This window comes from Eleginops maclovinus, chromosome 12 (assembly GCF_036324505.1).
Source record: "Eleginops maclovinus isolate JMC-PN-2008 ecotype Puerto Natales chromosome 12, JC_Emac_rtc_rv5, whole genome shotgun sequence".
In the NCBI taxonomy this organism is placed as follows: Eukaryota; Metazoa; Chordata; class Actinopteri; order Perciformes; family Eleginopidae; genus Eleginops; species Eleginops maclovinus.
In genome coordinates this window covers 27,944,303-27,970,414 of record NC_086360.1, presented here as the reverse complement: position 1 = coordinate 27,970,414, position 26,112 = coordinate 27,944,303, and the positions used below count along the sequence as shown (strand labels likewise).

The 26,112-nt window shown below is 43.3% G+C and overlaps 1 protein-coding gene across 1 annotated transcript in view; it reads right to left on the bottom strand.

The window, feature by feature from the left end:
* cux2b (cut-like homeobox 2b) overlaps positions 1–26,112 on the bottom strand; it is a 154,157-nt gene that overhangs the window by 1,914 nt on the left and 126,131 nt on the right. The window contains exons 7-20 of the mRNA XM_063897575.1: positions 16,606–16,746; positions 15,714–15,861; positions 15,254–15,357; positions 14,473–14,539; positions 10,329–10,377; positions 9,669–9,761; positions 8,770–8,961; positions 8,344–8,402; positions 7,938–7,986; positions 7,624–7,723; positions 5,730–6,344; positions 4,482–4,583; positions 1,943–2,775; positions 779–944 (exon numbers count right to left, since the gene is read on the bottom strand). Coding sequence (XP_063753645.1) covers positions 779–944; positions 1,943–2,775; positions 4,482–4,583; positions 5,730–6,344; positions 7,624–7,723; positions 7,938–7,986; positions 8,344–8,402; positions 8,770–8,961; positions 9,669–9,761; positions 10,329–10,377; positions 14,473–14,539; positions 15,254–15,357; positions 15,714–15,861; positions 16,606–16,746 — 2,718 coding nt within the window. The remainder of the gene's footprint in view (positions 1–778; positions 945–1,942; positions 2,776–4,481; positions 4,584–5,729; positions 6,345–7,623; positions 7,724–7,937; positions 7,987–8,343; positions 8,403–8,769; positions 8,962–9,668; positions 9,762–10,328; positions 10,378–14,472; positions 14,540–15,253; positions 15,358–15,713; positions 15,862–16,605; positions 16,747–26,112) is intronic.

The following is a 26,112-nucleotide window of genomic DNA, read 5'->3' as shown; positions in this document are numbered from 1 at the left end:
AGACAACGAAAGAGGAAGATGTACTTCTTTTTTAACGTATGCAACCATTTGGCTTTCTTCTACACATCTTCAGAGGACTAAACCTACTTTTATTGTGTATTTATTTCCCAAATCGGGAACCAATGACAACAAAAATTCAATTGAACAGATCAAATGGGCATTAACCCAAGATACCTAGAAGGTAAGCGCCCCTACGAGACTTCATCTGCAAAATATTATTCAAAGAGACGCATACTGACTAGGAACAGACTCCCAAAATGGCCCAAAAGAATCATGAAAAGATGAAAAAGACACAAAAGTGATCTGGAAAGGGGGCAAAATACTATAAAGTGACTCAAAACAACAACAAAGACACTCGAAAAGGCTATAAAGACCTTCCAATTGACCATGAAGAGATCCAAAATGGCTACAAAAACACAAAATGTGCACAAAATTAAAGAAAACTGACATAAAGTTAGAAAAAAATCCCACAAAAACACAAAAAAAATAAGGGAAACGACTATAAAGTGTTTGTGTGTCTAGCATTTGATCTTCTGGGAAAGATGTGCATCCGAGTCCACCCATGGCTGAGGGGTGGGATTGTTATGTTAGGACAATGGCAGTAACATTTAGTAGATCAATTATCACCAATTTGCATTTTCACGTATGATTACTAGCACTAAAGCATCTCAAATGTGATTCTAGCTTCTGTGTGTGTGTGTGTGTGTGTGTGTGTGTGTGTGTGTGTGTGTGTGTGTGTGTGTGTGTGTGTGTGTGTGTGTGTGTGTGTGTGTCTCACCCAGAGTGAGTCCGTGGTGGGGGGGCGGGTTGAGGCTCTGGCCCAGTTGGTCGAGGAGCCACAGCTGCATGCGGATGAACGGCTCGCGGCCCTTCTGAGTTAGCTTGCTCCAGGGTTTGGGTCGGGACAGCATGTCGCTCACGCTGCCCTGAGACAGACCCAGCACCTGCAGGTAAACACACAGGTAAACACACTTAATGCATTTATATCACACAGGTTAATATACTCTATATAAAGGCTAATCCACTGGATCAGAAATCTGTCTTTCTGTAAGGACAGTGATGCACTTTGGTCAAACGGCCACTAGAGGGAGACATTGCATCACACATGTTCATGTAAAGCCATTTTTGGACTTGTAGTTGCAGCTCTTTTCATGGAGATTAAGAACATCCATGATCATGAGGTTAATCATGAAGACAACAACTAGGATAACGCCAATAAAGACTTAAAAGTGGGAATTCTCAGACTACACAGGGTCTAGTTTACCTGCTTTAAAGCAAACACAGCATTTCAGAGCAGGGCTACTCAATGGACTTCTTTAAAAGTCTACACTGGACCTGGCCTTGGACTTTCCTTGCACTCAGTTGATAATGATTACTTGGATGGACTAGGATACCCATGCAGAGCGCTACCCAGGGTCCATAATGAGCATAATTTACTGGCTACAAAATATATGCAAATGAGCTGCTTATATTTGAACATCCAAAAGCCATTTGGTTTGAAGACTGGAAATCTTATTTTGCAAGCTGGCTGAATGTGATGCAACTGCAGGATAATTACCATATCAAAAGTCAAGAGTTATATTATTGGAATTTATTTAATATGTGTCAAATTCTCATGCTATTCTCTGCTAGTGTACGAGAAGAGCTTCAGTCTGCTCTGATTGGTTAACCGCTTAGAGATGTCCCGCCCCCTACAATGTGTTGGAACACTATCCAGTAGAAGAGCGAGTGTTCTATAGTGATGTCATTATGTTCCGGAAGTTAATAAAGGAGTCCAATGGAGGTGTTCACACACACACACACACACACACACACACACACACACACACACACACACACACACACACACACACACACACACACACACACACACACACACACACACACACACACACACACACACACGCACACAGGATAGGGAAACCCCCAGCCCCTTTAATACCTTCTCTCCGAAGATCCTCTGACAGATGCCGTTCTTGGCCAGCTTCTCCTTCACCTGCCGGGTGAGCTCCAGGGTGTCTACCTCCCGGTACATGTACATCTCGTACTGCTCAGGGGTCAGCGGGGGGACGGTGGGCTTCAGGGCCCGGGGGATGTAGGCAGGGTAGTAAGAGAGCCCGCGCGGTCCGGGGCCCGGAGACTCCCCGCTCACCGACGTGTCCGACTCTACCTTCACCTCCATCGGCTGGAGCTCCTCCTCGGCCGCCGACGCCTCCTCGCTGTTGGGGTGGCACTCTCCGTTCTCCAGGCGGGGCCACGGCCGGGGCAGGACGGGGGGCCCGGAGGACGAGGTGGAAGACAGCGAGGGGGAGACGGAGTTAAAGGGCAGAGAGCTTCCTCCGCCGCTGAGCACCATGGACCCCCGCTCGTGGGACCAGTGCTGGTCGAAGTAGGTGCCCACCTCCCCGATCTCAGACTTCACTTTTCGGATGATGTTCTGCACGAAGGCGGCGGGGGAGAGGACGCTGAGGGGGGTCTGCGGGCTGCTGATGGGGTTGGCCATGCAGACCGTGATGCAGCCCCCCTCCTCCTGTTTGATGGACATGGGTCTCTGCAGGCCTCTGGAGCGCTCCGGGGGCCCCAGACGCTCCACCTGAGGTCCTGATCCGGCGGACGGGGCCCTCCCGCAGACCTCCATCTCCATGAGGGCGTGCTGCTGCGCCTCCATCTCCCTCCTCGCCTGCACCAGGATGTTCTTGATGGTGTCGTCGGAGCTGCTGCCCGGCCCTTTGCTGCTGCGGCCCGACGAGCTGAGCAGAGACGACTTCCCGTCGCCTGAGACTGAAATAACAGAAAACACTCTCACCGTTAAAAAACGGCTCTCTACCGTTAATTTACTGATGAAGCAACATCACGACTAATCTGTTTTTTTTTGCAAGCTGTGCAGGAGTTCATTTGCAACTTCTGGGTAACATTTTAAAAAGAAACGCCAACGTCTGACATGCTTTATAAACCCACTTATACCACGTTATCCTCACAGCTCTGTATAATAAAGTTACAGGCATCCATGTTTTGGTTGGAAGTCACGCAGTGTGCAGAGTTCCTTTGTAGTTTTTGGGGAACATTTTCTGTGCAACCCACGACGGTTGACGATAAAGCAACGTATGCTGTAGGAGCGACTCCACTGGTTGTCAGATTGTATAAACGTCTATGAGAAAATGACGCTGTTCAAGTCAGCATTTTTTGAGTTTATGGTCTCTATCTCTAGTTTCAAGTCTTCGTCGATACAGCATAACGTTCATTTGATAAATGATGGTCTGATTAAGACTCAAATAGATGATAAAGCAGGGTGTGCTTAAGGGGGGCTCTGGTTGTCAGATTGTACAGAAGTCTCCGAGAAAATTAAGCTCTTTTTCACCTGACTCATTACCTCAGTCAACATTTTCCTGATGAGTTCATGGTCTCTATCTCTAGTTCAGGCATCCATTTTTTGGTCGGAAGTTACGCAGTGTGCAGAGTTCCTTTGTAGTTTTTGGGGAACATTTTCTGTGCAACCCATGAAGGTTGACTAAAGAAATGTTCATGTCACTAATCTTCATAAAGAAACTTCAAGGTGTTAATGTTTCCTTGGAAGTCTGACTTAGTGCAGGAGTATCTTTGTTTGTTTACACTCTCTATGATGCCTTTGTCTGTAATGCATTATAAACAGACTTAACATGCATTACAGTTGTCCTCTACTGTCCTCAATTTCCCTCGGGATAAATAAAGCTTCTTGAATCTTGAGTTGCTGCATAATTAGTTAAAAGCATGAATATTTTGAATTCTTTATAACAATGTACTTAAAGGGTGCACTGTTATATTTTTTCATAGCAGCTGGTCACTTCCTGATATTTTCTGCAAGGATCAGAGTGTATTAAAAGGTCTTAACATATTCATTTTAACGAATAATAGTAACTTTGATCATTTAATGATACCGTAGGTTTCTCTACGTGATCATTGCTCGCTCTGGTTAAAATAAAAAAAGCGTTTTATTTTGCAAGAACTTATGTCTTATAATTCCCATAGCTGTAATACTGACAATGCATTATATTCACGGCAATATATTGTGGTAATAAGTTACTTTAAATGTTCATTATCTGCTTTAAGAATACATGAATCACACTCAAATTGGTGAAAACATATGTTTACTCCCCTCCAATACCCTCTGAGTTAAACATATAATCACATCATGATGCATTACTGTGTAAACGCAGCTGAAATTCAAAGCATAAGCAGTATTTATGCGCTGAATGATGGAGTATTATGCTCATAAGAAGTTATTAAATGCTTCGTAGTGTGGCATAGTTATTGTTATTCAGCATTATCTGTACGTGTTCCTACAATGAGAATTAAACAGCAGTAAAAGCAGATTACTGTACAGCGCTTTATAAGTAGTCCCCCACCTTTCATATTGAGTTGCAACAAAATGATCCAAATTCCTCCTAAAAACATCAATAACAGTGAAATCAATCAATACGTCTCTTTGACTCCCTCCCCCTCACCTCCCCGCTGGGACTGGATCTCCTTCTTGGCTTGCTCCAGGATGTTCCTGATGGCGTCGTCTGACCCAGTTTCAGGAGTTCGGATGCGAGGAGTGATGCTCCCTGCCACAGAGGGTAACACACAGATAGAGAGGAGAGGAGGGGAGGGGGGAGAGAGGGGGTGAGTGGGATGGTTGATCAGAGAGCAGTTCCAAGGCTTTGCTTTTGACTGCTAGATCAATGGCTGCCTTTGAGCGCGCGCTGTCTGAGGGTGCAGTGTACGGGAAGCTCAACTTTCAAACGCTGTGAATCTGGGGAGAAAACAAAGTTTAAAAGTAACACTACAAACACGGCGGCGCGAGACGGGAAGAAGGCAGGCATTAGACGCACGGTTTCCGGGAATTAAGCCACCAAATAACGGTCGCGTGATGACATCTGCTCTGGAAAATATTGGTATAATGTCGCTGAATGCGCATAAAAAAAATGTGCCTATAAACTTCTTTTTAAGTCAAAAAGTAAAAAAGAAACCAGAGAAAGGATTACATCTGAACTGGGAAGAGTGGTTTTACACTAATTGACTGATTGCATAGAAGTCTATGAGAAAATGATGCTACTTCTCACCTGATTCATTACATCAAGTCAACATTCTGATGAGTTTATGGTCTGAAGCTCTAGTTTGAAGTCTCTCCAATTAATCATGATGTTCATTTTGTATATTAAGGTCCAGTTTAGAGTATTATAGATGATAAAGCAACGAACACTTCAGGGATGACTCCGCTTTTTGTCAGATTGCATAGAAGTCTATGAGAAAATGAGGCGAGCATTATGATCTTTTTAATTATGGTCCAATTTAGAGTCAAACAGAAGATACAGTAGAGTGTGCTTAAGGGGAGACACCACTGGTTGTTAGACTGTATAGAAGTCTATGAGAAAATGATGCTACTTCTCACCTGATTCATACTTCAGTTAACATTTTCCTGATGACATTATGGTTTCTATCTGTAGTTTCAAGCCTTTTTAGATACAGCACAACCTTCATTTGATAATTGATGGTCTGGTTAAGACTCAAATTGAAGATGAGGTAGAGTGTGCTTTAGGGAGACTCCACTTGTTGTCAGATTGTAGAGAAGTCTATGAGAAAATGACACTTTTTGTGAATGAATGTAGGGTCTCAATTGGAGGCATGGACAGAAATTCAGCCACCAAATATAGATTGCGTGAAGACTCAAAGCCTCCCCCTGAAAAGCACAAGCAGGCCTCCTCCCTCACCTCTCTGCCGGACCTGGATGGTCCTCAGAGCCAGGATGTTCTGCTCGTCGGAGATGAACTGCTTCATCTTGATGAACGGCTCCTTCCCCTTCACTGTCAGCTTCCTCCAGGGTTTGGGCCGGGCCAGGATCTCGCTGACGGAGCCCTGCGACAGCCCCAGCACGTAGTGCCCGAACACCCGCTGCCCGATGTTGTGCTTCAGCAGCTGCTCCTTCACCTGGAAGGCGATCTCCGCCGTGTCCAGCTGGTCCTCGTCGCCCGCCGTCGAGCTGCCGCTTTCTGATTGGTCGCTGGGTAAGCCGGCGTCCCCGCTGCTGGACACCGACATGAGGGCCACTTTAGCTGCATAGAGGGCGGTGGGGAACGCCATGAGGCCCTCCTTCTTAAAGTGAGGTGAGAGGACCTGCTTGTGGAGGACGTGGTCTCCGGACAGTCTGTCGACGGATAAGGGGGAGACGGAGAACGGGCGGAGGGGGAGGTCGTGGCTGGAGGAGGAGCCGTCCAGGGTGAGGGGGCCGGGGCTGGGGGAGGCACGGCCGTCCAGGTGGGAGGAGGAGGAGAGGGAGGGAGGGGGCCTGGCTGACTCCCTACCTGTGTCATCAGACCGGTCATCATCTGGGGACAGGAAACACAGCGTCAGGTCGGAAGCTTTAAGTACCAAGTCTCTCTGTCGCTGCTTCTAATGGACCTACTCCTTTCTCTCTCTGACTCTATGTTCTTTCTATATCCGTTTTATTTGATTCCTTTCACTGTTCTTAAATACCCTTTTATAATATGTTTCCGCTGCACTATTTCTTAAAGCTCTGAATGTTTTTCATCTTGCTAAAGCTCTTAGCCGTGTGTTGACTTTATAATAAACATGCGTTACCTAAAGGGAAGTACAAGTATGTCAGAACAGTACTGAAGAACTTGATGTATATATTTCTTTTATTGTAGAATTCAGTCATTCCTTTAATAAGGTAAATGTCTGTTACCTTGTTTCCCGTCTTAAAATCTGTGTGGTATCACCTCAATAATGTGATGACCATTTCTCATATCTTCTCTTGGGTTTATGGTCGCACAACGACTTATACAATCATGTGACGTCTGTGCAGAGAACATATTTGATAGCTGAGTGTGCCCCGAATAAAAGACGTATATAACTTAAGCTCGGACCTCAAAGCGTTAAGTAAAAGTACTAATACTTCACAGGGAAAATACTCTAAGTAAATATCCTGTACTGAGAATGGTACTTAAGTATCAGTCCTTCCCCACTTGTTGTTCGATGGAACAATGCATTTTATTCTCTCAGTATTCTGTGCAACGAGAACACAGTTTCAAAGAAGTACAAATATACAAGTTTTTATATATAATATACAACTCCACTTTTTGTCAGATTGCATAGAAGTCTATGAGAAAATGAGGCGAGCATTACGTAATTTTTTTAAATGATGGTCCAATTTAGAGTCAAACAGAAGATACAGTAGAGTGTGCTTAAGGGGAGACACCACTGGTTGTTAGACTGTATAGAAGTCTATGAGAAAATGATGCTACTTCTCACCTGATTCATACTTCAGTTAACATTTTCCTGATGACATTATGGTTTCTACCTGTAGTTTCAAGCCTTTTTCGATACAGTACAACCTTCATTTGATAATTGATGGTCTGGTTAAGACTCAAATTGAAGATGAAGTAGAGTGTGCTTTAGGGAGACTCCACTTGTTGTCAGATTGTAGAGAAGTCTATGAGAAAATGACACTTTTTGTGAATGAATGTAGGGTCTCAATTGGAGGCATGGACAGAAATTCAGCCACCAAATATAGATTGCGTGATGACGTCTGCTCTAAAAATGATTTGTCTTAAGTCACTGTTGCACCAACAAGAAAGCCTCCCCCAACTTTGGTAAGCCTCCTACCAATGTTGTGCAAAATGCGGGCTTTATCCACCAGGTATTTGTGGGATGGAAGAAAGGCTTCTTTGTCCAGAAGAATGGCCTCTGCAGCTTTAGCAGACTCCTGTACACACACACACACACACACACACACACACACACACACACACACACACACACACACACACACACACACAAAGGTGTTATGATGTTAGTATCTGATGCATCAATTGCTGTGGCTGTTGATTTGCTTATTACTGAATGCAATTGGGGATGCGTTCAAGAGTCTGTACGATAGAAATCATTTTAACTAAACAGTTTCACACGAGTTTAAATACCTGCGACGAGCTGCCGTTTGCTGAAGCCAGCTTCATCACCTTTAGGATACTATGGACAGAAATCAGAAATACTTTATTTATAACCGGGGGCAAATTAACTTTGAGAGAGTTGCTTTCTTTTAAATCAGATCGAATAATTAGATTAAAGAAATATATAAAATACAATAAAAGTAAAACAGAATAAAGAAATGAATATAAAGGATTTTACTTCAATATATATAACTCCCAATAAATACAGCAGTGTGTTAATATGAATAAAGATGTAAGAGCTTAAAATCAGCTTGAAATGTACAGTTTAGTCATAGTTAAATATTCAAGTATCAAAGAAGTATGTCATGTGAATATTACAAAGCTGAATAATCACAAATAGCAGAGAGTAAAGTGTGGTTGCAGAGTGAAAACTCACCTGAGTTCAGTTTTAATCTCTTCATAATCCATCTGGGATTGCAGTTTAGCTTCTAATCTCTGAAAAGGAAAAGAAAGTTGATATGAAAAATGATGAGTTGATTTATATTTAGTATTAGCTAATAATCTAAATCTGTAAAAAGTTGTTGATAAATGGAGTAGAAGAATACAGTAGCATGAAATGAAACACTCCAGGACCTCAAAAGTGTTCATAAGTATAGTACTTCAATAGATGTACTTCAATAGATGTACTTCAATAGATGTACTTCAACACATCACAAGTACTTTCACTTTGGGTACTCTGAGTATATTTATATTCCAGTACTTTTGTACTTCAACTAAATGTTTGAATTCACCTGTAACAGAGTATCTTTACTATTTCAGTACTGCTACTTAAGATACTTCCCCCCCATTGGTCCCCACTCACCTCGATAGCTTCCGTCTTATAGGCCAGCTGGCGCTCCAGCTCTAGCATCTGATTGGCCGAGCTCTCCTGCACCTCCTGCAGGGTGAACTGCAGCCGCTGGATGTTCTCCAGCAGACGGAGGATCTCTCGGTCTTTGACCAGCAGAGCGGCCTCCAGCTGGGAGGGCAGCGCCTCCGCCTGCTCACCCTGCTCCTGACGGGGGAGAGGAGGAGAGGGTGAGGAGAAAGTGATGAGAGGAGGGGAGGGAGAGTGAGAGGCCAGTTGTGAATCACACTTTCAGTCGTGGTGATTCTTGTGTGTTGACAGTTTGAAAGAGAGAGAATTTGACTGAAACATCCTCTGTTACACCGATGTCTCTAATGCATTACGATCCGCTCACAGCACTGCATAATAATAGCTAGTGTTAGCCCTGAATTTGAGCGATTCAAGATAAACACATTATCCTTTAAATAATAAGAGAAAAGTGTCTACGGTTAAATATTACACCTTTAAAACACCTCACTCACTAACTCACTGACAGGTAACTACCTAATAACAGCAGGTATGTTTCCGGAAGAGGATTAGGGCCACGAGAAGTTTGAGCTTTTTTAGATGCTCAAGAATTTTGCAAAGAAAGTCAGAATTCTCAGAAAAATTCTAAATTCTGATGAAAAACTGTCGGAATTGTGAAAAAAAAGTCAGAATTCTGAGATTAAAGTCGGCATTTTCAGCCAAAAAAGTCAGAATTTCAAGAACATTTTTGGAAATCCTGCGAAAAAAAAGTCAGAATAAAAATAAAAAGAATTTGGAGATTTCAGAAATCAATCACAGAAATCAAACACTTTACTTATCTTAAATAATTAAGTCCAGTACTTGTGTAAATATACTTAGTGACTGCTAACAGGTCACATGACTCTCACCCTGCTGCTGCCGTCCTCTGCTGGATGACCCCTCCCTGCTGTGGATAGCTGTTCCTTTAGCCTCTCCACCTCCCTCTGGGCCTTCTCCGCTCTCTGCACACACACACACACACACACACACACACACACACACATGAGATCACAGCTTCTCGTGCAGCATCAATTGGCTAATGAGATGATCAAGTTGAGAGTATAAATCAAAAGGAGGCGCCCTTGCTCTCTGAGATTTTTCAGAACCTGAGTCGGGTTTATCCTGGCTCTCTTTATTCCCCGCACTGTTTACCTGCTCTGTCACAGCCGGCCTGCTAATTAATGATTCATTTTGAGAACATTTATCTAGGAGCTGCCGGCAGAGAGTGCGCGAGGGAGGAGAGGAGGGAGGCAGTGGTGGTGGAAGCAGAAGAAGAGAATGTAGTGGAGTAAAACGTGCAATATTGGCTTCTAAAATGTAGTGGAGTAGAAGTATCTGTTACTATCCATCACTCGAGGAAAGGAAGCAATCAAGGCGGCGAGGAATCTGGGCTCAGGTTCACACTCGCTAATCACACGCTCGGGGGAGGGCAGGCAGGAAGTGTGGAGGGGGGGGGTCTAATTAAAGCAGAGGCTTGATTACAGGAGTGATTACCTTAACGAAGTAGCGTCTCAATCAGCTGCACTCACCTGGTTCGCTTTCTCCAGGTTCAGCACGATGGCGTCGACCTCCTCCGCCCTGAAGCACACACAGAAGATCAGGGTTACTGTGGAGATACTACAGTCTCTAAATAACATGCTACACGCAAAGGTTTTACTTCCATGTCATCTTTTAGAAAAGTGCATGTGTGTCAAACTACATCAAATTCAACTCCATATTAATTTAGGTTCTTAATACGTTTTGTCTTCCCTCGTTGCAGCTTAGTAAAAACTGATGAAGTTGCATCCAATACAACATGCCAGGTGTCGGGAAATAGGTCAGTATGTGGGTCAATAGCATGTCAACACTGAGGCGTCATATTAAGACCTGTTTAACAAGCTTAATGTGAGTCTAAGAAGTATTTGTAACTTTTTAGACTCTACATACTGATATACACCTGAACATCAGCAGGAGAGGACTCTTTAAAGTAGAAACACTACATACTGATATACACCTGAACATCAGCAGGAGAGGACTCTTTAAAGTAGAGACACTACATACTGATATACACCTGAACATCAGCAGGAGAGGACTCTTTAAAGTAGAGACTCTACATACTGATATACACCTGAACATCAGCAGGAGAGGACTCTTTAAAGTAGAGACTCTACATACTGATATACACCTGAACATCAGCAGGAGAGGACTCTTTAAAGTAGAGACACTACATACTGATATACACCTGAACATCAGCAGGAGAGGACTCTTTAAAGTAGAGACTCTACATACTGATATACACCTGAACATCAGCAGGAGAGGACTCTTTAAAGTAGAGACTCTACATACTGATATACACCTGAACATCAGCAGGAGAGGACTCTTTAAAGTAGAGACTCTACATACTGATATACACCTGAACATCAGCAGGAGAGGACTCTTTAAAGTAGAGACTCTACATACTGATATACACCTGAACGTCAGCAGGAGAGGACTCTTTAAAGTAGAGACGCTACATACTGATATACACCTGAACATCAGCAGGAGAGGACTCTTTAAAGTAGAGACTCTACATACTGATATACACCTGAACATCAGCAGGAGAGGACTCCTTAAAGTAGAGACACTACATACTGATATACACCTGAACGTCAGCAGGAGAGGACTCTTTAAAGTAGAGACACTACATACTGATATACACCTGAACGTCAGCAGGAGAGGACTCTTTAAAGTAGAGACTCTACATACTGATATACACCTGAACGTCAGCAGGAGAGGACTCTTTAAAGTAGAGACACTACATACTGATATACACCTGAACGTCAGCAGGAGAGGACTCTTTAAAGTAATCATGGTGAGTAATGTATTTGTGTAAATGCTCTCTCCAGATCCCGCTGTGTGAATTCCCTCCTCAGAAGTCGCCTCCATACATCTAACAATCGGAGTTCTAATTTAACCAGCTGCTCAGCAGGATTATGCATGAGGTTTGTTTGAAGTTCAACAGTTCCTCTTTGCACACGTGGGACCGGGTTTTCAAAAGGTAGACGGGGATGAATTAACGAGGACGCTGTGATTGAGTTAAATATGCACATAGGTTTCATCCTCTTCCTGGGACACGCAGGTCCTTTTTAACCAAAAGAGGAATGTCTTCAAAGGACATACGAGACTTTTTTAATCCGCATTAAAGAAGCTACACGCAGCTGAAACTCCTCTTCTCTTTCATCTTCGCACTCATTGTCTCACATCAGGCTGCGTAAGTATCCCACACATCAGCCGTCCTAAAAAGTAGGGTTGCACAAAATAGCCGATAAAGATAATTAATGCAACTCATGTCTGATGCGATAATAACACAGATCATTTTCCATGTTTTAATTCATACACGAGTCAATACCCTGATGTTCCTGCACACCTGAGGGTCAGAAAGGCTATAAATCCACTCATTTAACAACCAAGTTTACAGTTTATCACTATTGTTAACGCAGCAATAGCTAGGACAAATGCTAAAGCTAACGCTGCGTTCAAATGCTGCTCAGATATTCCCAAGTAGGGAGGTCTTTCTTTGGACTCTACGTTGTGTTCATGGGCTTCAAGTCCACATAAAATGTGAGAAATTGTTCCTCCCCCTCCTCTTCTTCTTCTTCTTCTTCTTGTTCTTCTTCTTCTTCTTGTTCTTCTTCCTCCTCCTCCTCTTCTTCTTCTGATTCTTCTTCTGATTCTGAGCTGTGTGAATGTCTACTCACATCTGTTTATAGTACACACATACATATATATTATACACATCTGCCATACATATCTGTTTATAGTACACATATCTATATATTGTACATATCTGCCATACATAATATATGCATCTGTCCATACCTCCTCATTCAACAGTGTAAAGTATTTAAATACTTTCAATGTATTCCACATATGTATATATTTCACATCCTCAAATCTTTATTGTTAATATTGTAAATATTCTTCTCTCTTTTTCACTATTTTATTTATCTTTTGCACCATGTATGTTGAGTTGTTGGAGGAGCACGCGACATAAGATTTTCATTGCCAACATATACGCTGTATCTGCTGTGCATATGACCAATAAAACCTTGAAACCTTGAAACCTTGATTCTTTTACTTAGGGTTCTTCTTTACTGGATCTTCTTCTGGTTCTTCTTCCTCTTCTAGTCTTTCTTCTTGTTCTTCTTCCTTTTCTGGTTCTTCTTGTTATTCTTCTTCTGGTTTTGGTCCTTGTTCTTGTTCTGGTTCTTAATCTTCTTCCCGTACTTCTTCTGGTTCTGGTTCTTCTTGTTCTGGTCCTTCTTCTGGTTGTACTTGTTCTAGTCCTTGTTCTGGTTGTTCTTGTTCTGGTTGTTCTTGTTCTAGTCCTTGTTCTGGTTGTTCTTGTTCTGGTCCTTGTTGTGGTTCTTCTTCTTCTTGTCCTGGTTCTTCTAGTTCTTCTTGTTCTGGCTGTTCTTGTTCTGGTCCTTGTTGTGGTTCTTCTTCTTCTTGTCCTGGTTCTTCTAGTTCTTCTTGTTCTGGCTGTTCTTGTTCTAGTCCTTGTTCTTCTTCTTCTTGTTCTAGTCCTTGTTGTGGTTCTTCTTCTTCTTGTCCTGGTTCTTCTAGTTCTTCTTGTTCTGGCTGTTCTTCTTGTCTGACCTTATTGTTGATGTTTCCGATCAGAGTTGAAGCTTCTTGTCTTCCAAAGGGTCCCGGCAGAGCCCCTCCTGCATCAATAAGCCGAGGACAGATGCCCCCCCCCCCCGCCTAATGAACTTGTGTGCTACTGAAATGTTTTGTATTGATTACCTGCTCGGCTCCTCAAGCCCGAACAGACAAATGGGCTTTCTTATCAACAGTGAGAGTAATAGAGGGTGGGGGGTCAGGGGGGGATAACTGCAGCTCCGGGGTCACACACACACACACACACACACACACACACACACACACACACACACACACACACACACACACACACACACACACACACACACACACACACACACACACACACACACACACACACACACACACACACACACTGTCCGACACACACCATAACAGAGATGCTCTCTCACACTGTAACTGAAAAATGTGTCCAGTCCTGCAGAATGGATGGCGGTGGGTCTGAAAACATCAGTGCCATGGATTAAGCCCGGGAGAAAATCCATTAGCAGCGGCAGCCTGCGCTCCGGAGCACAAACCCAAACAAAGGAGTGTTTACTTTGAATGCCTATCGACATCCTTCATACGGCCTCAGATTCATTTCAGCCGCGCGCTGGATACACGGCGCTCAAAGACTCCGGACAAGCTGGAGTGTTTTCTGAAGCAATCTTTAAACGGAGCAATTCTTCTGGAGGGCTGTCACAGCCCGGCTGCCGGCGGAGGCAAACACAGACCTCTGGCATCGACCCGGCGTCAGCGCCTGAGTCACTCTATCTACAACCAAATTCCTCTGCTGGATCCGAGCGTGAGGCGGTGGAGGGGCGAGATGAACCGCAGAGAGGAAGCGGTAATGTGCACGGGGGATAATCAGGACACAGAAAGAGGTATTTCCCCTCACAGGTTCGTAAAGAAGATTACCGTTCTTCGGGATTACTAGCAGAAGTGTAGGTTGTTCTTGAGTACAGTACTTGAGTAAATGTACTTAGAAGTAGTAGTTCTTTTGAGAAATACACAGTGAAGAAAGTGTAACGTGTGTAATCTGAGACTTACTTGGTGGTCCTCTCCTGGTTGTATTTACACCGCAGGTCCAGCAGCTCTGTCTGTGCAGCGTTCAAAGCTGAGGGAGGGGAAAATATATATATAAAATATGGAAATTAAAAACAAAACATACTTAAACAATCAGCTTTGAGCTAACGGCTTCTTACAGCTTCAGGCAAATTGGATGTAATACTTATAAACTACTTTTAATGACAATAACAACGACATTTTGACGCCCGATATAGCCCAGCGCACACCTTCATCACATGTTTTGTACCATTTTCAGGAGATTTGTAATCTATTCTAGAGAAACGATGTGTTTTTACATTTTAAGAAGCGTATAAACAAACAATGGATGTGTTTTATGAACATGTATCCATGTTGGAAGTAGATTTAGAGGTTCTAGGAGTTTAGGAGATCTGCATGAGCCAAAGAGAGGCACAGCTTAGCTTTTTGTGTCTGAATAACTACTTTAAAGACTTTTGAAGGACCAATAGAAACACTGGTCTCTAAAGCTACAGTTCCCATTAGTGTTAATGGTATATGATATAGATGTTCTATCGGCATATTCCGTAGATGCAAAATGGTGTGCTTCTTGCTGCATCCAGCGCCATCAGTTTTCCTGACAGGAACAAAGTTTGGATATAAGACCAATTTCTAAAGTGCTTCTCTTGATGTGGATCAAGAACTTTCTACATCTGTGTAGATAAGTTTCACCAAAGCAGCAGCTGGGTGAGCGCACACTAACGGAACAGATTGAACAGAGCTCAGGTTGAAGGGACGTTAGACTCACATGAATGCAGGACTTTGATCTTCTCCTGCGCCACCGATAGTCGGTCAGACAGACCCACGTTGGTGCTCTCCTCCTCATCCCTGAGAGAAAAACACTCAGTTACTCTAAGGCTTGGGGAGTAATGGATTACATCACAATATAAGTCAGATATTACTGGGGGAAAAAAAACGGAATTTCTGAGATTTAATCTGAGTTTTGAGAACAAATCTGAACACGGGAAAAAAAAGTCGGAATTTCAAGAAACTTTTTCGGAATCCTTCGAAAAGTCCCGAGCTTTCAGAAAAAAAGTCGTTAAAAAAAGTCTGAATTTCCAGAACATCCCATCAATCCCAGAACTGAAGCACTTTACTTAACTTATCTTGAATACTTACAAACGCAGAAAATAGAATAATAAGAAATAAACTGAAAAAAACGGGTTCATTTTTCTCTTATATCTCAGCAGGATTTCTCTGGTTCTCACCCTCGGTCCTGGTGGTTCTGCTGCGGGGATCCGGGGGCCCCGGGGCCCGGTGTGCTGTTGGGCGTCATCAGGGAGGCTGGAGAGCCTGATCCTGGGGCCTCGTCGGTCCCTGTGGCCCCTGAGGCTGCGGGGCCGTCTTCTGAGGACTCTGTGGGGGGGGGGGGGGGGGGGAGACGTTACTCTGTGAAAGTGGAGGGATCTGACCCTGACGGGAGACGGTGGATTATGTTTGAAAAGGTAATCTAAAGGGGGAAATATTACGGCAACTCGCAGCACTCTGAAGACCTGCATTCAATAGAACTTATAATGCAGGACAAACATACTTCAGATGTAAAACCATGACCTTATAAAACACGACAAATAAGTTCAGGTTTCATAATACCTTGCAAGGATCGGAGTATATTTTAATTCCCATAGTCCTAATCGAGTCATAATCAATGTTTTAATGCAAGTAATGATGATAAGCTACTCTAAGTGGCCACTGTTTCATTTGAATTAAGTTATGACATGTCATTAAATACATGCAAAAACACCCAAAATGTGACTAAATCTACATTTCTAATGACAACTTAGTAACCCTAACCCAATCCATGACATTATAATGCACGATAAGAGAGGTTTTAAAGCATATTGAGATTATTGTTATGTATTAAAACCACCAAGATGTTGGTAAGTGACCGGCAGGTATGTGCTAAAAACGGTATGATGTAATGACCACTGTTATGAAGCCTAATGAATATTTAGTGCTTATAACTACAACTCTACAGAGCAGCAATGTGACTATAGTGTGCTCTAATAGAGAAGGGTTTCTAAAACAACACGTGATGATGCTCCCTGAAGAAGACGAGTTAAATGCTGTCCTCCCGACCCGATGCGGCTGGTCCGACCTCACCTGTCCGCTGAAGGCACTCCAGGTGTTTCTTCCAGTGCCCGCTGATTTCTCGCACCAGGGCCTCGCTGTCGGGGGCCTCGCTGTGCAGGTGCTGCAGCCTTTCCTCCAGGGTGTGTGAGGCCTCCAGCACCGGAGCTGGATCTGTGAACATACACACACAGACACACAGACACACACACACACACACACACACACACACACACACACACATCTTAGTAAAACAACTCCTAACATCCACATGCTACTTTCAACCAAAGAAAGAAGCAAAATGGCAGTTTTTCCTGTGTGTAGAAGAGCTTTCTGCAGAGACTCTGTTCCTGGGAGACTTCTGACTCTCAGACTTTCTTCACTGCTTTGAAATGTTCACAGGCTGGACCTAATGACACCAGGCTTCACATGTTCACGTTCACCTCTAATGAGTCTGCTCACGTGCCGATGAATGGCAAAAGAGGACAAAAAGATTGCCATAAATATGTGTCGCTGTCTTAAATCCCAAGCACACACCTTGGCAGAGTGTAGAGGAAGTGTGCTCCTGAAAAGGGAGGAAAAAAGATTCTTTAGCACAACAGAGGAGCTGTTTTGCAATGCATGCGCGGCAGCACCGGGCCCATGGGGCCAACTAGGAGGCTGTTTCTCAGCTAACAAGTCTCCTCTGTATCATTTGATCATTTAAATTATTATGCCAGGAATTCTCAGGAGGCAGCTCGGCACTCCACATCACAGAGCTGTTTTTAATCTTCCCCTTCCCTTTCTTCCCCTCCCGAAAAGTTCAACAGCTCAGAGAGAGAGAGCTGCTCCTGTTGTGTACCTGCCTGCCGAACACCAAAGGAGGTGACTTCTAGTGCCAAAGCACAGAGAGGGAAGCTCAGGGGAGCTCCTTGACAAGGGGGGAGGCACACACACACACACACACACACACACACACACACACACACACACACACACACACACACACACACACACACACACACACACTCGCAGCAGCCCTTCAAAACTCTAAAAGAGGAGGAAAATCGCTGCTTTGCTGCACAAACTTTTTCTCCCACCGCTTTCATCCACTCATCTTAAGACTTCTGTGTGGAAACCCAATTGGATCCCCTCTCCTCAGTACGGGCACCGACTGAAGTGACTTTTCATCAGAAGTTGGAGCCACAGACGTTTAAACTTTGCCACAGAGAGAGAATGCAAACTCCAAAATAAAAAACCATCAGAGGGGAAAAAACTTCTGCAATTTGTTGAAATCCTGGCCGTGCATTGCAGCGCGCCATATCTGCATTTTCATCAGACAAACATTTCGAGGGGCCATTTAATTGATCGCCTTTTTTTTTTCTTTCTCCCAGCAACGTTTACAGTGTGCGCTCATTGTTACAGCAGCCGTGGAGATATTGCATCAGTCACGAGGGACATCACTATTAAGAGCAGAGCGCTTCTAAGACAAACAGGATGACTTAAAGCGGCGCTCCTGCATCGACCCACTGTCACAGAAATCACTTTATCAGCCTCTTTCCCATATATCCTTTCAACTCCTAATGATCAAAGGACAGAGATTATAGTAAGGGATCTCTCACACACGGATTATCAATCAGTGGCAGGGGAGTAAAGGAAAGTCAAATTTAAAGTGAGGGGATATAACTTAAGACTGTATACAAAATTAACCCCCGTCAAAGTGGAGCAGCGGGGGAACTCTCAGCGGGCTGAGGATCTACTGTTACTGCGGGAAAGACTGCTGATAACTTTGGAAAAGTAAAGCTAATTGATGTAGCTAATACAGGAGCTTCCTTAAAGAGCAGCTCTGAAGGTAAATCCAGCAAATAAACCCTGCAAGAGAGGAGATACTCGACTTTAACCTGCTGTTAATCTGGAAATAACACAGCGCATTTCCATTTAAACCTGATCATTTACTACAATAGTAATACAAGTAACAGGAATAGTGTGTCTGTATGCTTTTATCTCACAGTTCTAGTTACAAAAAGGTGAAATTATCCCAAATATTAGAAAGAAAGTCCTAAAAATCAACAATTTTCTCTAACAAGTCAACCGAAGAACACAGACAGGAAGTAAACACTAAAGGGGAACAACAGAGGAAGACAGACAGGAAGTAAACACTGAAGGGAACAGCAGAAGAACACAGACAGGAAGTAAACACTGAAGGGAACAGCAGAAGAAGACAGACAGGAAGTAAACACTGAAGGGAACAGCAGAAGAACACAGACAGGAAGTAAACACTGAAGGGAACAGCAGAAGAACACAGACAGGAAGTAAACACTAAAGGGAACAGCAGAAGAACACAGACAGGAAGTAAACACTGAAGGGAACAGCAGAAGAAGACAAGCAAACAGGAAGTAAACACTAAAGGGAACAGCAGCAGAAGAACACAGACAGGAAGTAAACACTAAAGGGAACAACAGAAGAAGACAAGCAAACAGGAAGTAAACACTAAAGGGAACAACAGAGGAAGAAACTCAGCAAGTAAACACTAAAGGGAACAGCAGAAGAAGAAAGACAGGAAGTAAACACTAAAGGGAACAGCAGAAGAAGACAAGCAAACAGGAAGTAAACACTAAAGGGAACAACAGCAGAAGAACACAGACAGGAAGTAAACACTAAAGGGAACAACAGAAGAAGACAAGCAAACAGGAAGTAAACACTAAAGGGAACAGCAGGAGAAGACAGACAGGAAGTAAACACTAAAGGGAACAGCAGGAGAAGACAGACAGGAAGTAAACACTAAAGGGAACAGCAGGAGAAGACAGACAGGAAGTAAACACTAAAGGGAACAACAGGAGAAGACAGACAGGAAGTAAACACTAAAGGGAACAGCAGAAGAAGACAGACAGGAAGTAAACACTAAAGGGAACAGCAGAAGAAGACAGACAGGAAGTAAACACTAAAGGGAACAGCAGAAGAAGACAGACAGGAAGTAAACACTAAAGGGAACAGCAGGAGAAGACAGACAGGAAGTAAACACTAAAGGGAACAACAGGAGAAGACAGACAGGAAGTAAACACTAAAGGGAACAGCAGAAGAAGACAGACAGGAAGTAAACACTAAAGGGAACAGCAGCAGAAGACAGACAGGAAGTAAACACTAAAGGGAACAGCAGGAGAAGACAGACAGGAAGTAAACACTAAAGGGAACCGCCAACTGTTGTAGCTAACACTGGAGCTTCTCTCTGAATCCAGCGGATACCCTGGAGGAGAAGAAGAACTCAACATCCTGGTAATCTGGAGATGTCTGGCTGCTGACGAGGCGTTCTGTTTGTCAGGTGAGTAAGACGGATCAGTTTTTAATTTGTCTCTTATCTTAATTACAGACGACTGGATGTCTGCTCGGAGGTCATGATAACTGGTCGGCAACAGCAGCTCGTTTAAGCTCATAAATCATCTCTCTGCAGGATTCAGCTCCGAGGAGAGCAGGCATACAGCATGGGGGGGGGGGGGGGGGGACGTCACCGAGGAAACAGGAAGTTACCTGGAGCATCAGAACTAGATTTCCCTTAAAATAATCCTATCTTTCCTCAGAAGAGTTGTTCTTCAATTGTGATCATTCTTACAAACAAACTGAAGGAATCATAAAACTGTATTTAACTTCAACAAATCATACTAAGTGTTTTCATTAAGGGGAACAGGTTTTCCTTAAAGTCCGACTAAAGGTTATACTTTTTTAAAGTGAAGGAATCCTTAATGAAACCAAGAGTTATATATTTCAGAAATTCATATATTGGATTGTGGTTCTGATCAGAAGGAGATGATGACGCCCTCTTGATTACCTGCCGTTAACACAACAGTAAGGCAGTTATTTTCAGACCTTTTTGAGTCCAAATTTCAGACGATTTAATTCAACACTTGTCACAAAAATTATTTAGTTGATTAAAAAAAGTACATATTTAAACATTATTTTTATTTAAATCATTTTGTATTTTTTTATTTACATTTTAATATTTGTTGAATTTTCTATTTTTTTTATTTGTTGTTATCTGTTTTCTATTGTTAGGCCTCTGATTAAAGCATGACATCCACCCACAGAAATGTGTATAACGTGTATGCTCACAGAAACAAGTAAAGACTTCCTTAAAATGCTAAGTATTTAAGGTTTTCCCTTATCTTAGGCTCACACTGGACTTAAGGAACGTTAATCAGAGAGCAACACATCGTCAAAGTTAGAAATGAAGCTATTAGGGGGGGGGGGGCGGGAACAGCTAGAGGAATACGAGGCGGTGTGAGACCCTGACTCAGGAACAGAGTGTTTTTAATTGTTCCTGCAGATTCTCGCTGCATTGATATTGAGTTACATCACTGGGGCTGAGCGGTAATGAGGCCGCCACCCTGAGCTCCTCCTGTGGTCACTGTGTTGCTGCACTATTGCACATGTCTGTGTGTGTGTGTGTGTGTGTGTGTGTGTGTGTGTGTGTGTGTGTGTGTGTGTGTGTGTGTGTGTGTGTGTGTGTGTGTGTGTGTGTGTGTGTGTGTGTGTGTGTGTGTGTGTGTGTGTGTGATGACGTTAATTCATTGTGGTTCGTCCTTCATGTCTCAGAAATTAGAGAGAAAAGGAACCCCCTCTTATTTTCTACTTCTTTTGATTTAATTTATTTGACTTTTTATACTTCTAGGTTTCTTAATTCTCTAAAATAAATCACAATTTAGTATTATTTAAAGTACAAGTGAAAAGTACAATATTTACTTCCAAAATGTAGTGAGGTGGAGGTGTAAAGTACCATAACAGGGAACATTCTGAAGTAAAATACCTCAAAATGAAGGTTAAGTACAGAGTGTGTGTAGGAAGGTGTGTGTGTGTGAGCAGATAACAATGGGATTCAGAAGGTGTGTGTGTGTGTGTGTGATGACATTAATTCATTGTGATTTGTCCTCCATGTCTCATAAAAAGGAGTGTGTGGTGTTCCTGTTTCTTCTTGCATGTAGTACTTTTCTCCCGTGTTAATTTTAAGCGGCGCCTCGTCGCTCGGCTCCTCTCTTTGTTGCGAGCTCTTTTTAAAGAACGTCTCGCTATTGATGTCATCGCTTCTCCGTCCTTCAGTGTGTCAGACAAAGATGAGCAACAATATAAAAAGAGAAAAGGTTGAGAAGTTTCTCTTTCAGCTCTCTGTTTTGTTCACGCTCACAGAAGCGTCTCTTTTATTTTTCCACTTCTTTTATTCCACTTTATTTTATTTTGAGTATTTTCTCAATCTCTACCAAGTGCCGGCTGAGTTTGTGGATCCGCTCTGAGCACTTTGTTTTCTGAATCCTTGACGAGGGGGAATGAAAGCAGCTCCTCATTGTCTGAAGGTGAAAGTAGAGGCTTTATCTCAACCTACTTTAGCGTCCTGACAACAATATTACAGCAGAGTTACTGTTTGTTGCAGCAGCATGTTTACGGACCTTGAAGTCCACTCAGAGCGAGAACGGGGAAAAAAAGTGTTTTGAATGAGCAGAGAAAACCTTGGAGCACAGCCTTGTAAATTAATTTGTTCGTGTTGTATGATGGGAACACAGCTGGCCTCATTAACATGCGCACAACAAATAATTATAGCGTATTTTTTTCTCCAGCCAGCCAATGCTCGGCTAATGGGCTTGCTGGGTTAATTATGTCAGAGCGTAATTACACAGAGCCCAGGGAGACATAATGCTGCACCCTGCTGCGCTCACACCAGCTAATGATGGTGTATCGCTGACAGCGCCAAGACGGACCGCCCCGACACACCTGCTTGTGTTGGCGCACAGCACCCCCACACACACACACACTCGACCTGTGTACCGCCACCCTCCCCCCTGCTGCCACCTGCAGTCCACTGAGAGGTGGAGGAAGTACTCAGAAGTAAAAGTACAGAAGTATTACATTTGAAGTACAAAGAAAAGTCAGAATAATAAAACTGGACTCTGATTAGTGATGCACTCATGTGTTCATCATGTAATATGGAGCTGTTCATACTGTCCTGATCTCATCATGCATCACTTCATTTATATTTTGATTTGAAATAAATGTCAATCTTGAAACCACCTACAAGTAAATGTGGGGGAAGAGGTCGAGGCTGTGGCTCAGTGGGTCATGGGAGCACTGGTTCAACCCCACTGCAGTCAGCATGTCGCCCTGAGCTCCTGTGGGATTCTCCTCAGTACTGAAGTCGCTTTGGGAAAAACTCAAAACACTCTTCCAAAAGTAAAACCGCTGTACTCTTTCTTTAGTTAATTGACTTTAGTTAATGGGCATTGGCTGAAGTACTGTCCTTAAGTACAATTTTGAGGTATTTTACCAAAGTCTTTTCTCTTTGTCCTTCATTTCAGAAGCCAATACTGCACTTTAACTGTTGTGCTCTGACCAAAGAACGATCATTAATGTGATGATCAGGGATGGAACAGCTGTAAGATCTATGGTGTTTAAGTAAAAGTGAAAATACCCCCCCCACACACACACACACACACACACACACACAGCTTGTACTTTATGCTTCTTTACTCGTGTGCTTCTTCTCCCCTCTTATTTATAATGTATTTTGTATTTTTCTACATTTCTCTGACAGCTTTAAGTTCCTTTACAGATCCACATGAATAAAATATATAAATAAAGAACGACGTTATGATGCGTTTTTACGGACTGAGACACCTGGGCTTCTTTTCTCTCTTATTTATGAGACATGGAGGACAAATCACAACGACTTAACATCATCAAACACACACGTAGTTATCTGCTCACACACATTCCTGCACACAAGCGCACACACACACACACACACACTGCAGTGTTTTAAGAGCACTCTGCTCTCCTCCCTGGGGGGCTCTACTCCTCGGGGATCAGTTGGAGAGGGCCCGGCTCTTTTATGAACATAATGCATTATTAAGCACCTCAAACATCTCCTGGGCCTCTGTTTATTACTGCTCTTATTAATCACTCGTGCATAATCGTCTCCCGCCCAGAGAGCTTTCATTTCCCCGTCAGCTTTCATACGTCCTTACTCCCCGTCAAAGGCTCTCCTCCTCTCCGACGAGCTGACTGACTCGGCTAGAAGAGGAATTTGAATACAGCGCCGTGGCTCCGTGCCTCGCAGGGATCTCTGCTGCTGTTTGTGAAAGGTTGAGGAAGGACAGCTATTCTGTGGGATCTGAATGACTCAGAGAGACTCTGAACGAGGAAGGTCAGAGCTTCTGTTCGGATAGTCTCATCGCCGAGGGGCGGAAGTGAAGCACTCTCCTTTCACACGGAGACACGCGACTAAACGCAGGGTAACTTTAGACAGCTGCATTTACAAGTTACCTGGAAAAAAGGACCAGAATTGTGTCCTACTACAATTTAAAAAAGCAGAAATACAATCTGACTAGTTATTCTGCTTTTGGAACTTCAAGAATATTTTATGCCAACATTTATTTAAAGAGGACAAATGCCTCTACTGGAATTGAGCCTTTGCAGACCATTTACATGCACCTATATACCACACTACAGCAATAGGAAACCCAAGCTTAATAGGGCCTCTTTAAGTACATTGTGAATGCATGAGTCCAGACTTTGAGTACTTGAGGTACTTTTAAATGTACATTAGTATCTCAGGCTACTTTATCTTTCTACTTCCCTACATTTCAGAGAGAATCGTTGTGCTTTTCACTTCAAAACATTCATTTAAGAGCTTTTAAGTCACTTTGTGTCGGATGACTGTAAGAAATGTGAAGAACTGTAACAGGTAAACCAACCAAAGAATATCAAATGTACCTCCGCCTCCAGCGCCGTAAAATCCTTATCCAATACTAGTGTAGTCATTTATATACATGCTTCTGAAAGGGGCCATCATTACTTCTACTTTTGCAACTTCAAGTACATTTTCATACCAGTTACTTTGAGCTAGCATGAGTTTGGAGGCAGGACTTTTTAAAGTGTAGTATTGGATATTTTGGAGAGTAACTCAACACATTTGCTCACAATACTTTCATCCAATTTTGAAGTACTTTAACGTCCCTTTACTATTCTACCACCCTGGATCCAAGCCAGAGTAGTTTTACTTTTGATTCCTCTACATTTATTTAGGAGCTTTTACATTTCTACATACAACATACATGACAGATACACTCAGACATAGAGTATCTGTGTATGTAGTACTGCTACTTGTACTCATGTCTGAGTACTTCTTCCTCCTCTGCTTGTGCTCCACAGTACCGCCGGTCACCACTAGCAAGCACTGTTGCCACAACTTTACACACACACACACACACACACACACACACACACACACACACACACACACACACACACACACACACACACACACACACACACACACACACACACCTCAGACATGCCTTAGGCCCTGACACACACACACTCAGCGACACACACACACACACACACACACACACAGACACACTTAGAGGGGTGTATTCAGATGTGGATCTTCACACACTCTCAGATAAAAGGTGCAGCGTTCAGAAGGAGAGAGCGAGCGAGGAGGATCCTGAGGGAAGAGTGTGTGTGAGGAAGAGTGTGTGTGAGGAAGAGCAAACACCTGGAGCGTCAGACTCAGGGCGACGCCCCTGGCGACAGAGGTGGCGACAAACGTTCAAACACACACTCCTGCAGAGAGAGAGGGCGGTGAACCAGTGCATTCTGGGCCGGAGACGCTCCTCGGTGATGCAGTTGTGTTTGTGTCGCTGATCAAAACCGAGCGGAGGTGATATAAACATTGTTAGGGAAGCTCTGCGAACAGGCCCTCTTTTAAAACTTGGGTGGGAGTCACAGGGCTCAGCGTGGGGAGGTGTCAGCGGCAAATCAAAACAGAGAGCGCTAATGAAACACTCCGCTGGATTGACATCTCGCGCGCGGGGCCGCATGAAAGGCAAGAAATCACTTCAATCATCAGGAAGTTATTCCTGCTCCCGTTTACTGAGGCAACAGCATCCTGCAGGGGGGGGGGGGGTTAACGGGAGGACCGGGATATTAATAACAAGGTAACTGTATTTCACTAACAGGTAATCAGATTACCCTACACCTCTAAAGGATTCTTTAGATAGATAAAAGTCAAGTCAAGTCCAGCATTCAAAACCGTACTTTAAAGAGTCCTCTCCTGCTGATGTTCAGGTGTATATCAGTATGTAGTGTCTCTACTTTAAAGAGTCCTCTCCTGCTGATGTTCAGGTGTATATCAGTATGTAGAGTCTCTACTTTAAAGAGTCCTCTCCTGCTGATGTTCAGGTGTATATCAGTATGTAGAGTCTCTACTTTAAAGAGTCCTCTCCTGCTGATGTTCAGGTGTATATCAGTATGTAGTGTCTCTACTTTAAAGAGTCCTCTCCTGCTGATGTTCAGGTGTATATCAGTATGTAGTGTCTCTACTTTAAAGAGTCCTCTCCTGCTGATGTTCAGGTGTATATCAGTATGAAGTGTCTCTACTTTAAAGAGTCCTCTCCTGCTGATGTTCAGGTGTATATCAGTATGTAGTGTCTCTACTTTAAAGAGTCCTCTCCTGCTGATGTTCAGGTGTATATCAGTATGTAGTGTCTCTACTTTAAAGAGTCCTCTCCTGATGAT